At 40.2% G+C, this 14,344-nt stretch overlaps 2 protein-coding genes across 30 annotated transcripts in view; both read right to left on the reverse strand.

Moving 5' to 3' along the window:
* The window catches only part of LOC140537170 (protocadherin gamma-C5-like), a 226,653-nt gene that overhangs the window by 75,562 nt on the left and 136,747 nt on the right, over positions 1 to 14,344 (reverse strand). The window contains exon 1 of one of the 29 annotated variants that reach the window (XM_072659476.1): positions 10,337 to 12,887. The exons of 23 other annotated variants lie outside the window; for them this stretch is intronic. In XM_072659476.1, coding sequence (XP_072515577.1) covers positions 10,337 to 12,718 — 2,382 coding nt within the window. In that variant the 5' untranslated portion in view covers positions 12,719 to 12,887. Of the gene's footprint in view, positions 1 to 414; positions 2,720 to 3,831; positions 6,368 to 7,221; positions 9,660 to 10,336; positions 12,888 to 14,344 lie in introns of those variants that run through there. 5 more of the 29 variants (XM_072659465.1, XM_072659464.1, XM_072659466.1 and 2 more) reach the window with 5 other exon arrangements.
* The window catches only part of LOC140537175 (protocadherin gamma-A8-like), an 8,432-nt gene continuing 1,890 nt past the window's right edge, over positions 7,803 to 14,344 (reverse strand). The window contains exons 1-2 of the mRNA XM_072659491.1: positions 13,695 to 14,344; positions 7,803 to 7,892 (exon numbers count right to left, since the gene is read on the reverse strand). The exon at positions 13,695 to 14,344 is cut by the window's right edge and continues 1,890 nt beyond it. Of these exons, the coding sequence (XP_072515592.1) occupies positions 7,875 to 7,892; positions 13,695 to 14,344 (668 nt within the window). The 3' untranslated portion in view covers positions 7,803 to 7,874. The remainder of the gene's footprint in view (positions 7,893 to 13,694) is intronic.

Genomic DNA, 14,344 nt, shown 5'->3' on the forward strand with positions numbered 1-14,344 from the left:
AAAAGGTTGTTTTGACTTTTCATTTTTTAAACTTTAAGAAAATGTATCAGATTCGAGTCATTAAAATAATTCTTACCTACAGAAATGATATTAAAGATTATAATAACAATACTTTACTATGTTTTCTTAGTGTCACATGGATCATTTTCGTATTAAGTCAAAGTCATTTTTTAAAGTGTGTCAGGTGACTGAAAAAAGATATTGATTTACTCTATGAACCCAAACTAACAAATTAATATCGCCCCCTTTTAGACAACAAGAAGAACATGTTAAATGTAGAAAAAGCTGCCCTTTAAAAGCCTTTACAATTGGACAGCAGCGAGCTTCCAAAGCACAACCCCAAGGCAATTTGCACGTATTTTAATGGGCCTATTACCAGGCTTCACATGCTATAAAGTGTTATAATAAGCTTACCACCTCTGGAGAACCGGGGTCTTGGAGAAGACTTTTATCCAGCATGGCGCGTTGGATAGTCTCTGTAAAACTAGGATCCGCCACTAAAACGCTGTTTCCACCAAGTGTAGAATATTTACAGTCACTTTTCCTCGAGTTAGTCGTCATACAAACGTCATAATTATACATGTGAGGCAGAGTTCCAGTAACTCCAGTGTCTGTGTAACCGGGTGGATAGTACGGAATGACCGGGAGATTGGACTGAAAGAAAACACGAGACTGTCTCCACCTGTAGATCTTCACTGATATTATAACAACTACACAGGTAATGAAAAGGAAGGAAACAGCAGCCAGTGCTAAAACTAAATAAAATGTCAGGTTATCGTTGTATTCTTTTCCGTGTGTAAAGTCTGTGAATTCTGACAGCACTTCAGGGAAACTGTCCGCTACAGCTACATTAATATTAACTACAGCTGAACGAGACGGCTGTCCGTTATCCTCCACAACAACAGTGAGCTTCTGTTTCACAGCATCTTTATCAGTCACCTGTCGCACAGTCCGTATCTCTCCATTCTGGGGGCCCACTTCAAACAGAGCCCTGTCTGTGGCTTTCTGTAGTTTGTAGGAGAGCCAGGCGTTCTGTCCAGAGTCCACATCAACAGCCACCACTTTAGACACAAGGTAGCCAACATCTGCTGAACGAGGCACAATCTCAGCCACCAGAGAGCCACCAGTCTGTACTGGGTACAGAACCTGAGGAGCGTTGTCGTTCTGGTCTTGGATTTTAATGGTTACTGTCACGTTGCTACTGAGTGGAGGGGAGCCTCCATCCTGCGCTTTTACTCGGAAATGGAAGTCCTTAAACTGCTCGTAGTCGAAAGAGCGCACAGCATTAATGACTCCACTGTCAGCACTGACTGACACATATGATGATACAGGAACCCCATTAACAGTGCTGTCCTCTAAAATGTAAGAAACACGGGCATTCTGGATGGAGTCAGCATCACTGGCCTTCACTGTAAATATAGAGAGACCCGGTGTGTTGTTCTCCACCACAAAGGCCTCGTAGCTACTTCTCTCAAAGACAGGAACATTATCATTCACATCTGAAATCTGTAAACGGAGAGAAGAGCTGCTGGAGAGTGAGGGAACTCCCTCATCAGAGCACATCACAGTGATGTTGTACTCAGCATTTCTCTCCCTGTCCAATACGTGTTCTGTGCGCAAGCTAAATATACTGTTTGATGGTGATGTGATAGAAAAGGGAATTATTTCACTTATACTACAGTGAACATGACCATTTGCAGACGAATCTGGATCATTTATTTTTAACATTGCTACAACGGTGCCAGGAGGAGAGCTTTCTGATATGGAATTTGACTTAGACAAAATAATGATAGCTGGTCTATTGTCGTTTATGTCCACCACATCAATGATTACTTTACACGAATCTGAAAGTCCTCCTTGATCTCTTGCTTTAATATCAAGCTGATAGTGGTTTGTTTTCTCATAGTCAATTTGCTCATTTAAAGTTATTTCACCGGTTTGTGTATTTATTAAAAATACATTTGTAGCATCTTCATCTGTATTTGAAATATAATACGTCACCTGCCCGTTTGTGCCGTCATCTGCATCAGAGGCACTTACGGTTGTCAATTTGGATCCCTTGGCCGAATTTTCGATAATTGAAGCTTTATATATTTTCTGAAAAAAAACAGGGGCATTATCATTAGCATCCAGTACAGTTACGTGTATCTGGACTGTACCCGAGAGCACTGGCTCACCTCCATCAATCGATGTTAACGTCAAAGTAAATCGCTCTTCTTTCTCTCTGTCGAGAGGTCTTTTTAAAACCATCTCTACGTTTTTGCGACCCTCAGCATGATTTTGCAATTCAAGAACAAAGTGATCGGATGGCTGAAGAGAATAGCTTTGAAGACCATTTGCTCCAACATCCGCATCAGCTGCTCTGTCTAACATGAATCTCGCGCCGGTTACAGCCGATTCGCTGATTTCAAGACTGATTTGTTTGTTCTGAAATGTAGGAGCATTGTCGTTGATGTCCGTGATTTCGACAGTAATCGTGTAAAGCTCCATTGGGTTCTCCAGAATCAATTGAAGATGTAAAGCACAAGGTGTTGTTTTCGCGCACAGAGACTCGCGATCTATTTTCTCTTTTATTAGAAGCTTGTCATTCTCTTTGTTCAGCTCGATGTATTCCGTACTGTCCCCGGAGTATATCCGCGCTTTCCCAGATGTCAGTCTTTTTAAATCAAGTCCCAAATCCTGAGCAATATTTCCGACCATCGAGCCTTTAGACATTTCTTCCGGAATGGAGTAACTAACCTGCCCGAGCGCTGAGGGAGAAGAAAGGACGACGAAGAACAATACCGCGGGCCACATCACTGCAACGAGGATTTTCTTCCTTTTAGAAAATCTCCAGTATTACGTTTTAAATCCAGAAAAACTAAAATAAATCTCCGAAACAATCAAGTGTTGACCTTGCCTTCATCAATCTCAAAATGGCTGAAGTGAAATATTCCACCCAGCCAAAAACACGAAAAACGCGACTGAAGAGCTTTTCTTTCTCTGAAAACTGACGTTGCTGTGGGTGAGTGTAAGACGTGTATTATTAGCAACTGTTAAACGTTGACTAACAGCGGCCCTGTGAGTCGGCCTTAAGAATTGCACGCCAACATTCTATGACAAATGTATTCAAAACATAAAGTAATGCATATTGAGATAAAATCCACGTGTTAAGAAATTACGAATAATAAATATAGTAATGAAAAGATAAACGGAAGAAAATGAATAAATAAATGAAACGAGATGTCCTGTACTTTGTCCATGAATTAATTTCGTTTTGTATCAGAAAAAGTAAGCCGATGTAAAACACTGGATGTCAGATTAAAAGCAGAAAATATAAAAATAACAGTTTAAAATATAATTACTTTGTCAACCAGAAACAGTTGGACAGAAAGAGTAAAACAGCAGACATGTCTTTAGGTGACTGATTATTCCAGATATCTGGCACTGTCCAGAGAATGTGGTGCTGAAACGTGCTGAAAAGGATATTAAAAAAGGTGCTTTGACTTTGAACTATTTTAACGTTAAATAGATTAAATATGTAGTCAACAGCGATTATATTAAATACAGGAATAAAACGTACAACCACACAGCTCGTTTTCGACACATAAAGTGAAAGCCACATTTTTAAACGACACATTTAGTGTCATGTTTGTAAAACAACATTATCATCATCATCAACAACAACAACAATAATAAACTGCGCACAAAAGAATAAATTGACCACTATAAGCACAGCCACTTGGAAAAAGCATATTGTCAAAAACAAATCATGATGGGAATTTTACAGGTTTTTCTACCAGGTCCATGGATGCATTGCAAATGCTATAAATTGTTACTGTAGGTGCTTACCAACTCCGCAGATTCTGGATCTTCTAGAAGTCCCTTTTCCTTCATTGCACGCTGCATAGTCTCTGTAAAACTGGGGTCCATCACTAAAACACTCTGTCCACCAAGTGTTGAATATTTACAGTCATTTTTCCTTGAGTTAGTCGTCATACAAACATCATAATTATACATGTGAGGCAGAGTTCCAGTAACTCCAGTGTCCGTGTAACCGGGTGGATAGTAGGGAATTACTGGGAGATTGGACTGAAAGAAGAGTCGAGACTGTCTCCACCTGTAGATCTTCACTGATATTATAACAACCACACAGGTAATGAAAAGGAAAGAAACAGCAGCCAGTGCTAAAACTAAATAAAACGTCAGGTTATCGTTGTATTCTTTTCCATGTGTGAATTCTGTGAATTCTAATAGCACTTCAGGGAAACTGTCCGCTACAGCTACATTAATATTAACTACAGCTGAGCGAGACGGCTGTCCATTATCCTCCACAACAACAGTGAGCTTCTGTTTCACAGCATCTTTATCAGTGACCTGGCGCACAGTCCGTATCTCTCCATTCTGTGGGCCCACTTCAAACAGAGCCCTGTCTGTGGCTTTCTGTAGTTTGTAGGAGAGCCAGGCGTTCTGTCCAGAGTCCACATCAACAGCCACCACTTTAGTCACAAGATAGCCAACATCTGCTGAACGAGGCACAATCTCAGCCACCAGAGAGCCACCAGTCTGTACTGGGTACAGAACCTGAGGAGCGTTGTCATTCTGATCTTGGATTTTAATGGTTACTGTCACGTTGCTACTGAGTGGAGGGGAGCCTCCATCCTGCACTTTTACATGGAAATGGAAGTCCTTTAACTGCTCGTAGTCGAAAGAGCGCAAGGCATTAATGGCTCCACTGTCAGCACTGACTGATACATATGACGAAACAGGAACCCCATTAATATTGCTGTCTTCTAAAATGTAAGAAACGCGGGCATTCTGGTTGGAGTCAGCATCATTGGCCTTCACTGTGAATATAGAGAGACCTGGTGTGTTGTTCTCCAGCACAAAGGCCTCGTAGCTACTTCTCTCAAAGACAGGAACATTATCATTCACATCTGAAATTTGTAAACGGAGAGAAGCGCTGCTGGAGAGTGAAGGAACTCCCTCATCAGAGCACATCACAGTGATGTTGTATTCAGCATCTCTCTCTCTATCTAGTTCCTGTTCTGTTCGTAAGCTAAAAAAATTGTTGGATGGTGACGTGATAGAAAAAGGAATATTTTCACTAATACTGCACTGAATGTGACCATTTGCAGATGAGTCTGGATCATTTACTTTCATCATTGCTACAATGGTGCCAGAAAGAGCCTGTTCTGATATAGAATTAGACATAGACATTATCGTTATAGTTGGTTTATTATCATTTATATCTATCACATCAATAACTACTTTACATGAATCTGTGAGGCCTCCTTGATCTTTAGCTTTAACATCAAGTTGATAATGGTTTGTTTTCTCATAGTCAATTTGTCCACTCAGTGTGATTTCACCAGTTTGTGTATTTATTAAAAACACATTTGAATCATCGTCCTGTGTTTTTGAAATATAATACGTCACCTGCCCGTTTAAGCCCTCATCTGCGTCAGAGGCACTGACGATTGTTAGTGTGGATCCCTTGGCTGAATTTTCGATAATTGAAGCTTTATATGTTTTCTGTGTAAAAACAGGAGCATTATCATTAGCATCCAGTACAGTTACGTGTATCTGGACTGTACCCGAGAGCACTGGCTCACCTCCATCAACCGCTGTTAACGTCAAAGTAAATCGCTCTTCTTTCTCTCTGTCGAGAGGTCTTTTTAAAACCATCTCTACGTTCTTGCGACCCTCTGCATGATTTTGCAGTTCAAGAAGAAAGTGATCGGATGGCTGAAGAGAATAGCTTTGAAGACCATTTGTTCCAACGTCGGCATCCGCTGCTCTGTCTAACATGAATCTCGCTCCGGTTACAGCCGATTCGCTAATCTCAAGACTGATTTGTTTGTTCTGAAATGTGGGAGAATTGTCGTTGATGTCCGTGATTTCGACGGTTATTGTGAACATTTCCATCGGATTCTCCAGAATCATTTGAAGATGCAAAGCGCAAGGTGTTGTTTTCGCGCACAGAGACTCGCGATCTATTTTCTCTTTTATTAGAAGCATGCCCCTCTCTTTGTTCAGCTCGATGTATTCCGTGCTGTCTCCGGAGAATATCCGCGCTTTCCCAGATATCAGTCTTTTTAAATCAAGTCCCAAATCCTGAACAATATTCCCAACCATCGAGCCTTTAGACATTTCCTCCGGAATGGAGTAACTGACCTGTCCGAGCGCAGAGGGAGAAGAAAGGACAACGAAGAACAATACCGAATGCCACATCACTGCAACGTGGATTTTCTTCGTTTTAGAAAATCTCCAGAATTATTTTTTCAATCCAGAAATACAAAGATTAATCTCAGCTACCATCGATTGTAGCTCTTGACTTCATCACTCTTTAAATAGCTGAAAAAATACTACACTCAGCCAAGGACACGGAGCTTTTCTTTCTTTGATTACTGAGGTTGATCTTGGTGAGTGTAAGGCGTGTACATACAGCAACTAATAAACGTTGACAAATAGCGGCCCTCTCAGTCTGAAATAAGAACTGCAATTCATAATTTTCTGACAAATGTTTTCACATTAAAAAATCTTGAAGACTTAATCAAATCTATAATTTTCATGAATTCCGAATTACAATTACATGGCCACATGAATTAATTACTTAATACATAAATACAAATGTAAAGTTACACTGTTAATTTCACACGAAATAGTTTACTTTTTTCTATCAGAAAAGAGTAAATAGTTGTAATGAACTACATGTCAAATTAAATGCAGGAAGTGGTCAAATATATGTTTTGTAGCAAACAGGAACAATTGGATAAATAAAAAATAAAACAGGAGATATGTCTTGATTTTCACACAGTCCTAAAAACCTGACTATACAAAATATCTGGTACTGTCCAAATAATGTGGTGCTGAAAATTGATGAAGTGGACATCGAAAAAGGCGCTTTGACTTGAATTATTCAAACATTAAGTAGACTGAACTCAGACATGTTTTTATCAATAACATTCTTGCCAATAGAGCTTATGCTACATAAAGGGATACCGATAGTTTAGGATTAAGTATTATTTTGTAAAAACATTGTTTGTTTTCATCAAATAAAGTGTAAGCAACAATTCTAATTTGAACATTTACTGCCATGCTACTCAAAACAGACATGTACTCCATAACCACATAAGCACATTTCTAATTTACCAAAGTGCAAACTTGCGATAAATTTTGCATTTTTATAAGCCTATTACCACACTTCAGACATTATAAAGTGTTATAGTAAGCGCTTACCAACTCTGGAGATTCTGGATCTTCAAGAAGACTTTTATCTTTCATGGCCCGTTGCATAGTCTCTGTAAAACTGGGATCCACCACTAAAACACTCTGTCCACCAAGGGTTGAATATTTACAGTCACTTTTCCTTGAGTTAGTCGTCATACAAATGTCATAATTATACATGTGAGGCAGAGTTCCAGTAACTCCAGTGTCTGTGTAACCGGGTGGATAGTAGGGAATGACTGGGAGATTGGACTGATAGAAAATACGGGACTGTCTCCACCTGTAGATCTTCACTGATATTATAACAACCACACAGGTAATGAAAAGGAAAGAAACAGCAGCCAGTGCTAAAACTAAATAAAACGTCCGGTTATCGTTGTATTCTTTTCCGTGTGTGAAGTCTGTGAATTCTAATAGCACTTCAGGGAAACTGTCCGCTACAGCTACATTAATATTAACTACAGCTGAGCGAGACGGCTGTCCATTATCCTCCACAACAACAGTGAGTTTCTGTTTCACAGCATCTTTATCAGTGACCTGGCGCACAGTCCGAATCTCTCCATTTTGTGGGCCCACTTCAAACAGAGCCCTGTCTGTGGCTTTCTGTAGTTTGTAGGAGAGCCAGGCATTCTGTCCAGAGTCCACATCAACAGCCACCACTTTAGTCACAAGATAGCCAACATCTGCTGAACGAGGCACAATTTCAGCCACCAGAGAGCCACCAGTCTGTACTGGATACAGAACCTGAGGAGCGTTGTCGTTCTGGTCTTGGATTTTAATGGTTACTGTCACGTTGCAACTGAGTGGAGGGGATCCTCCATCCTGCGCTTTTATGCGGAAACGAAAGACCTTTAACTGCTCGTAGTCGAAAGAGCGCACGGCATTAATGACTCCACTGTCAGCACTGACTGATACATATGATGATACAGGAACCCCATTAACAGTGCTGTCTTCTAAAATGTAAGAAACACGGGCATTTTGGTTGGAGTCTTTGTCACTGGCTTTTATGTTAAATATAGAGAGACCTGGTGTGTTGTTCTCCACCACAAAGGCCTCGTAGCTAATTCTCTCAAAGACAGGAGCATTATCATTCACATCTAAAATCTGTAAATGGAGAGAAGCGCTGCTGGAGAGTGAGGGAACTCCTTCATCAGAGCAAATCACAGTGATGTTGTACCCAGAGTATCTCTCCCTGTCCAGTTCATGTTCTGTGCGCAAGCTAAAGAAATTGTTGGATGGTGATGTGATAGAAAAGGGAATATTTTCAGCAATACTGCAGTGAACGTGACCATTCGCAGATGAGTCGGGGTCATTTACTTTCATCATTGCTACAACGGTGGTGGGATGGGAGTCTTCTGATATTGAATTGGACATAGATATTATAGTTATTTCTGGTCTGTTGTCGTTAATGTCTACCACATCAATAATTACTTTACTTGAGTCTGAAAGTCCTCCTTGGTCCCTTGCTTCAATATCGAGCTGATAATTATTTGTTTTCTCATAGTCAATCTGGGCATTTAACGTAATTTCACCGTTCATTTGATTGATAATAAACACGTCTTTAACGTCATTTTCTGTATTAGAAATGTAATACGTCACCTGCCCATTGGAACCATTATCTGCATCTGATGCGGATACGGTTGTTATTTTGGATCCTCTCGCAGAATTTTCAATTATTGAAGCTTTATATACTTTTTGTGTAAAAACAGGAGCATTATCATTAGCATCCAGTACAGTTACGTGTATCTGGACTGTACCCGAGAGCACTGGCTCACCTCCATCAATCGCTGTTAACGTCAAAGTAAATCGCTCTTCTTTCTCTCTGTCGAGAGGTCTCTTTAAAACCATCTCTACGTTCTTGCGACCTTCTGCATGAGTTTGCAGTTCAAGAACAAAGTGATCGGTTGGCTGAAGAGAATAGCTTTGAAGACCATTTGTTCCAACGTCCGAATCCATTGCTTTCTCTAACACGAATTTCGCTCCGGTTACAGCCGATTCGCTAATCTCAAGCCTGATTTGCTTGTTCTGAAATGTAGGAGCATTGTCGTTGATGTCCCTGATTTCCACGGTTACTGCGTACATTTCCATCGGGTTCTCCAGAATCATTTGAAGATGTAAAGCGCAAGGTGTTGTTTTCGCGCACAGAGACTCGCGATCTATTTTCTCTTTTATTAGAAGCATGCCCCTCTCTTTGTTCAGCTCGATGTATTCCGTGCTGTCCCCGGAGAATATCCGCGCTCTCCCCGATTTCAGTCTTTTTAAATCGAGTCCTAAATCCTGAACAAGATTTCCGACCATGGAGCCTTTCGCCATTTCCTCCGGAATAGAGTAACTGACCTGCCCGAACACGGTGTGAAAAGAAAGGACGACGAAGAACAATACCGCGTGACACATCACTGCGACGAGGATTTTGTTCTTTGTAGAAAATCTCAGTATTCTTTTTTAAATCCAGAAATATTAAAATTACTCTCAGAAACAATCAAGTGCATACCTTGCTTCATCAGTCTCAAAATACATGAAGTACAATATTCCACACAGCCAAAGACACGGAAAACGCGACTGAAAAGGTTTTCTGTTTCTGATTATTGAGGTTGGTGTGGGTGAGTGGAAGGCGTATACACACAGCAACTGTTAAACGTTGACAAACAGCGGCCCTTTGAGTCGGTGTTAAGAATTGCACTTCAAAATTCTATTACAAATTATTTATATAATATTTATAACATGAAAACTTACACAAAATCCATATGTTACGAAATGACGAAGAATACATATAGTAATGAATCGATAAATAGATTAAATGAATAATAAATAAACGAGTAATTTTTCTGTACATTCACCATTAATTAATCTCGACTTAAGCTCACTGATTATTCTAGATATTTGACACTGTCCAAAGAATCTGTAAAAAGGTGCGTTGGCATTGATTTAAACGTTATGTAGATCGACTATAACTACAATATGTTTCATCAACAAAATGACTGCCAACAGAGGTTATATAACATAAAGAAATAACATGCATTCACAGTTATATTTATTTATTTGGACTCATAAAACGACTTTTGCCATTTTTTCTTCTAGGCCTAATACCTCATTTTAAAGGTTATAAAGTGTTATTGTAAGCGCTTACCAGTTCGGGAGATTCTGGATCTTCAAGAAGACTCTTATCCTTTATGGTGTGCTGCAGAGTCTCTTTAAAACTGGGATCCATCACTAAAACACTCTGTCCACCAAGTGTAGAGTATTTACAGTCACTTTTCCTCGAATTAGTCGTCATACAAACGTCATAATTATACATGTGAGGCAGAGTTCCAGTAACTCCAGTGTCTGTGTAACCCGGTGAGTAGTACGGAATGACCGGGAGATTGGACTGATAGAAAAAACGAGACTGTCTCCACCTGTAGATCTTCACTGATATTATAACAACCACACATGTAATGAAAAGAAAAGAAACAGCAGCCAGTGCTAAAACTAAATAAAATGTCAGGTTATCACTGAATTCTTTTCCGTGTGTGAAGTCTGTGAATTCTGACAGCACTTCAGGGAAACTGTCCGCTACAGCTACATTAATATTAACTACAGCTGAGCGAGACGGCTGTCCGTTATCCTCCACAACAACAGTGAGCTTCTGTTTCACAGCATCTTTATCAGTGACTTGGCGCACAGTCCGTATCTCTCCATTCTGTGGACCCACTTCAAACAGAGCCCTGTCTGAGGCTTTATGTAGTTTGTAGGAGAGCCAGGCGTTCTGTCCAGAGTCCACATCAACAGCCACCACTTTAGTCACAAGATAACCAACATCTGCAGAACGAGGCACAATCTCAGCCACCACAGAGCCACTAGTCTGTACTGGGTACAGAACCTGAGGAGCGTTGTCGTTCTGGTCTTGGATTTTAATGGTTACTGTCACGTTGCAACTGAGTGGAGGGGAGCCTCCATCCTGCGCTTTTACACGGAAATGGAAGTCCTTTAACTGCTCGTAGTCGAAAGAGCGCACAGCATTAATGACTCCATTGTCAGCACTGACTGATACATAAGATGATACAGGAACCCCATTAACAGTGCTGTCTTCTAAAATGTAAGAAACACGCGCATTCTGGTTGTAGTCTGCGTCAATGGCCTTCACTGTAAATATAGAGAGACCTGGTGTGTTGTTCTCCACCACAAAGGCCTCATAGCTACTTCTCTCAAAGACAGGAGCATTATCATTCACATCTGAAATCTGTAAACGAAGAGAAGCACTGCTAGAGAGTGAGGGAACTCCCTCATCAGAGCACATCACAGTGATGTTGTATTCAGCATCTCTCTCTCTATCTAGTTCCTGTTCTGTTTGCAGACTAAAGAAATTGTTGGAAGGGGATGTGATAGAGAAGGGAATATTTTCAGCAATAATACACTGAACGTGACCATTCTCAGACGAGTCTGGATCATTTACTTTCATCATTGCCACAGTGGTGCCAGGAAGAGCCTCTTCTGATATAGAATTAGACATAGATATAATCGTTATAGCTGGGTTATTGTCGTTTATGTCCATGACATCAATAATTACTTTACACGAATCTGTGAGGCCTCCTTGATCTCTGGCTTTAATATCAAGTTGATAATGGTTTATTTTCTCATAGTCAATTTTTCCACTTAAGATTATTTCACCGGTTTGTGTATTTATTAAAAATACGTCTGTAGCATCGTCCTCTGTATTGGAAATATAATACGTCACTTGCCCGTAGGAGCCCTCATCTGCATCTGAGGCGCTAACGGCTGTTAATTTGGATCCTTTGGGTGAATTTTCGATAACTGAAGCTTTATATGTTTTCTGTGTAAAAACAGGAGCATTATCATTAGCATCCAGTACAGTTACATGTATCTGGACTGCACCCGAGAGCACTGGCTCACCTCCATCAATCGCTGTTAACGTCAAAGTAAATCGCTCTTCTTTCTCTCTGTCAAGAGGTCTTTTTAAAACCATCTCTACGTTTTTGCGACCTTCTGCATGAGTTTGCAGTTCAAGAACAAAGTGATCGGTTGGCTGAAGATGATAGCTTTGAAGGCCATTTGTTCCAACGTCACCATCAGCTGCTCTGTCTAACATGAATCTCGCTCCCATTACAGCCGATTCACTAATCTCAAGCCTGATTTGCTTGTTCTGAAATGTGGGAGCATTGTCGTTGATGTCCGTGATTTCGACGTTTACTGCGTACATTTCCATTGGGTTCTCCAGAATCATTTGAAGATGCAAAGCGCAAGGTGTTGTTTTCGCGCACAGAGACTCGCGATCTATTTTCTCTTTTATTAGAAGCATGCCCCTCTCTTTGTTCAGCTCGATGTATTCCGTGTTGTCCCCGGAGAATATCCGCGCTCTCCCCGATTTCAGTCTTTTTAAATCGAGTCCTAAATCCTGAACAATATTTCCGACCATGGAGCCTTTCGCCATTTCTTCCGGAATGGAGTAACTGACCTGCCCGAGCACCGAGTGAGAAGAAAGGACGACGAAGAACAATACTGCGTGCAACATCACTGCAACGATGATCTTCTCATCCAGACACAACCACCCAGTCTCACTAATTGCAAAAAATCAAATATATAGTTCCTGAGTTCAATAATCTCAAAACAGTTGACTGGAAAATTCCACTAATACGTCGATCGGACAAAAACCGCGACTGGACAGCTTTTCTTTCTCTCAATATTCAGGGTGGTGTGGGGAGTCTAAAGAGTGCACAAACAGGGACTTCTGTATCGTTAATAAACAGCGGCCCTCTGAGTCAGGATTAAGAATTACATCTCATCATCCACTAACAAATAAACTCAGCGTAAAATGAAAAGACTGTATTAGTTTAAACTATGAAATAAATAAACAAAAATATCCATAATCCACAGACAGACAGATAGATAGATAGATAGATAGATAGATCATTCTGAATAATATTTGATGTTACACTGATATTAAGTGAGAAAAAAATCTAACGAATGTGATGTCTTTAATGCTGCGCAACCCTAGATACTTACATAGTGTTATATTATGTCATATTAATAAAGTAAGAGTGAGCTAACTACACTCACAAAAAAAAACAAAAAAAAAAAAACAAAACATGTGCCTGTCTGGGTACACAGTAGCTTTCAAACAATTTGGCGCTGTCCACAACAAAAGTGCTGAAAGTCTCTGAACCATTCAGAATTAGAAAATTTACTTCCTTATGTAACCCACGAGCGTGATGTTGACAATAATTACAATACTGCTACTAATTACTGTACAGATACAATAGTATTGGTGAAATAAATAATGAATTCATGAACATTCAGGAGGTAAAATGTCAGAAAGGTCATGACCGTGCTATGGCACTGTTAATGCAATTTATAAAAATGTATTTCGCTTTTGATTGTCTCTGGTTTCAGAATATCTTATTACTAGCAGTTTAGTTAGTGACATTTGATAATATTCTAACATTAGAATATCCATAAAGTATATCCATAACATTATGATAAGTGCTTACCAACTCTGGTGAATCAGGGTTTTCAAGAAGACTTTTATCCTTCATGGCACGTTGCATGGTCTCTGTAAAACTGGGGTCCACCAATAAAACACTCTGTCCGCCAAGTGTAGAGTATTTACAGTCACTTTTCCTCGAATTAGTCGTCATACAAACGTCATAATTATACATGTGAGGAAGAGTTCCAGTAACTCCAGTGTCTGTGTAACCAGTGGGATAGTACGGAATAACTGGAAGATTGGACTGATAGAAAATACGAGAATGTCTCCACCTGTAGATCTTCACTGATATTATAACAACCACACAGGTAATGAAAAGGAAAGAAACTGCAGCCAGTGCTAAAACTAAATAAAATGTCAGGTTATCATTGTATTCTTTTCCATGTGTAAAGTCTGTGAATTCTGACAGCACTTCAGGGAAACTGTCCGCTACAGCTACATTAATATTAACTACAGCTGAGCGAGACGGCTGTCCGTTATCCTCCACAACAACAGTGAGCTTCTGTTTCACAGCATCTTTATCAGTGACCTGGCGCACAGTCCGTATCTCTCCATTCTGTGGGCCCACTTCAAACAGAGCCCTGTCTGTGGTTTTCTGTAGTTTGTAGGAGAGCCAGGAGTTCTGTCCAGAGTCCACATCAACAGCCACCACTT

Source organism: Salminus brasiliensis, chromosome 16 (assembly GCF_030463535.1).
Source record: "Salminus brasiliensis chromosome 16, fSalBra1.hap2, whole genome shotgun sequence".
NCBI classification, from domain to species: Eukaryota; Metazoa; Chordata; class Actinopteri; order Characiformes; family Bryconidae; genus Salminus; species Salminus brasiliensis.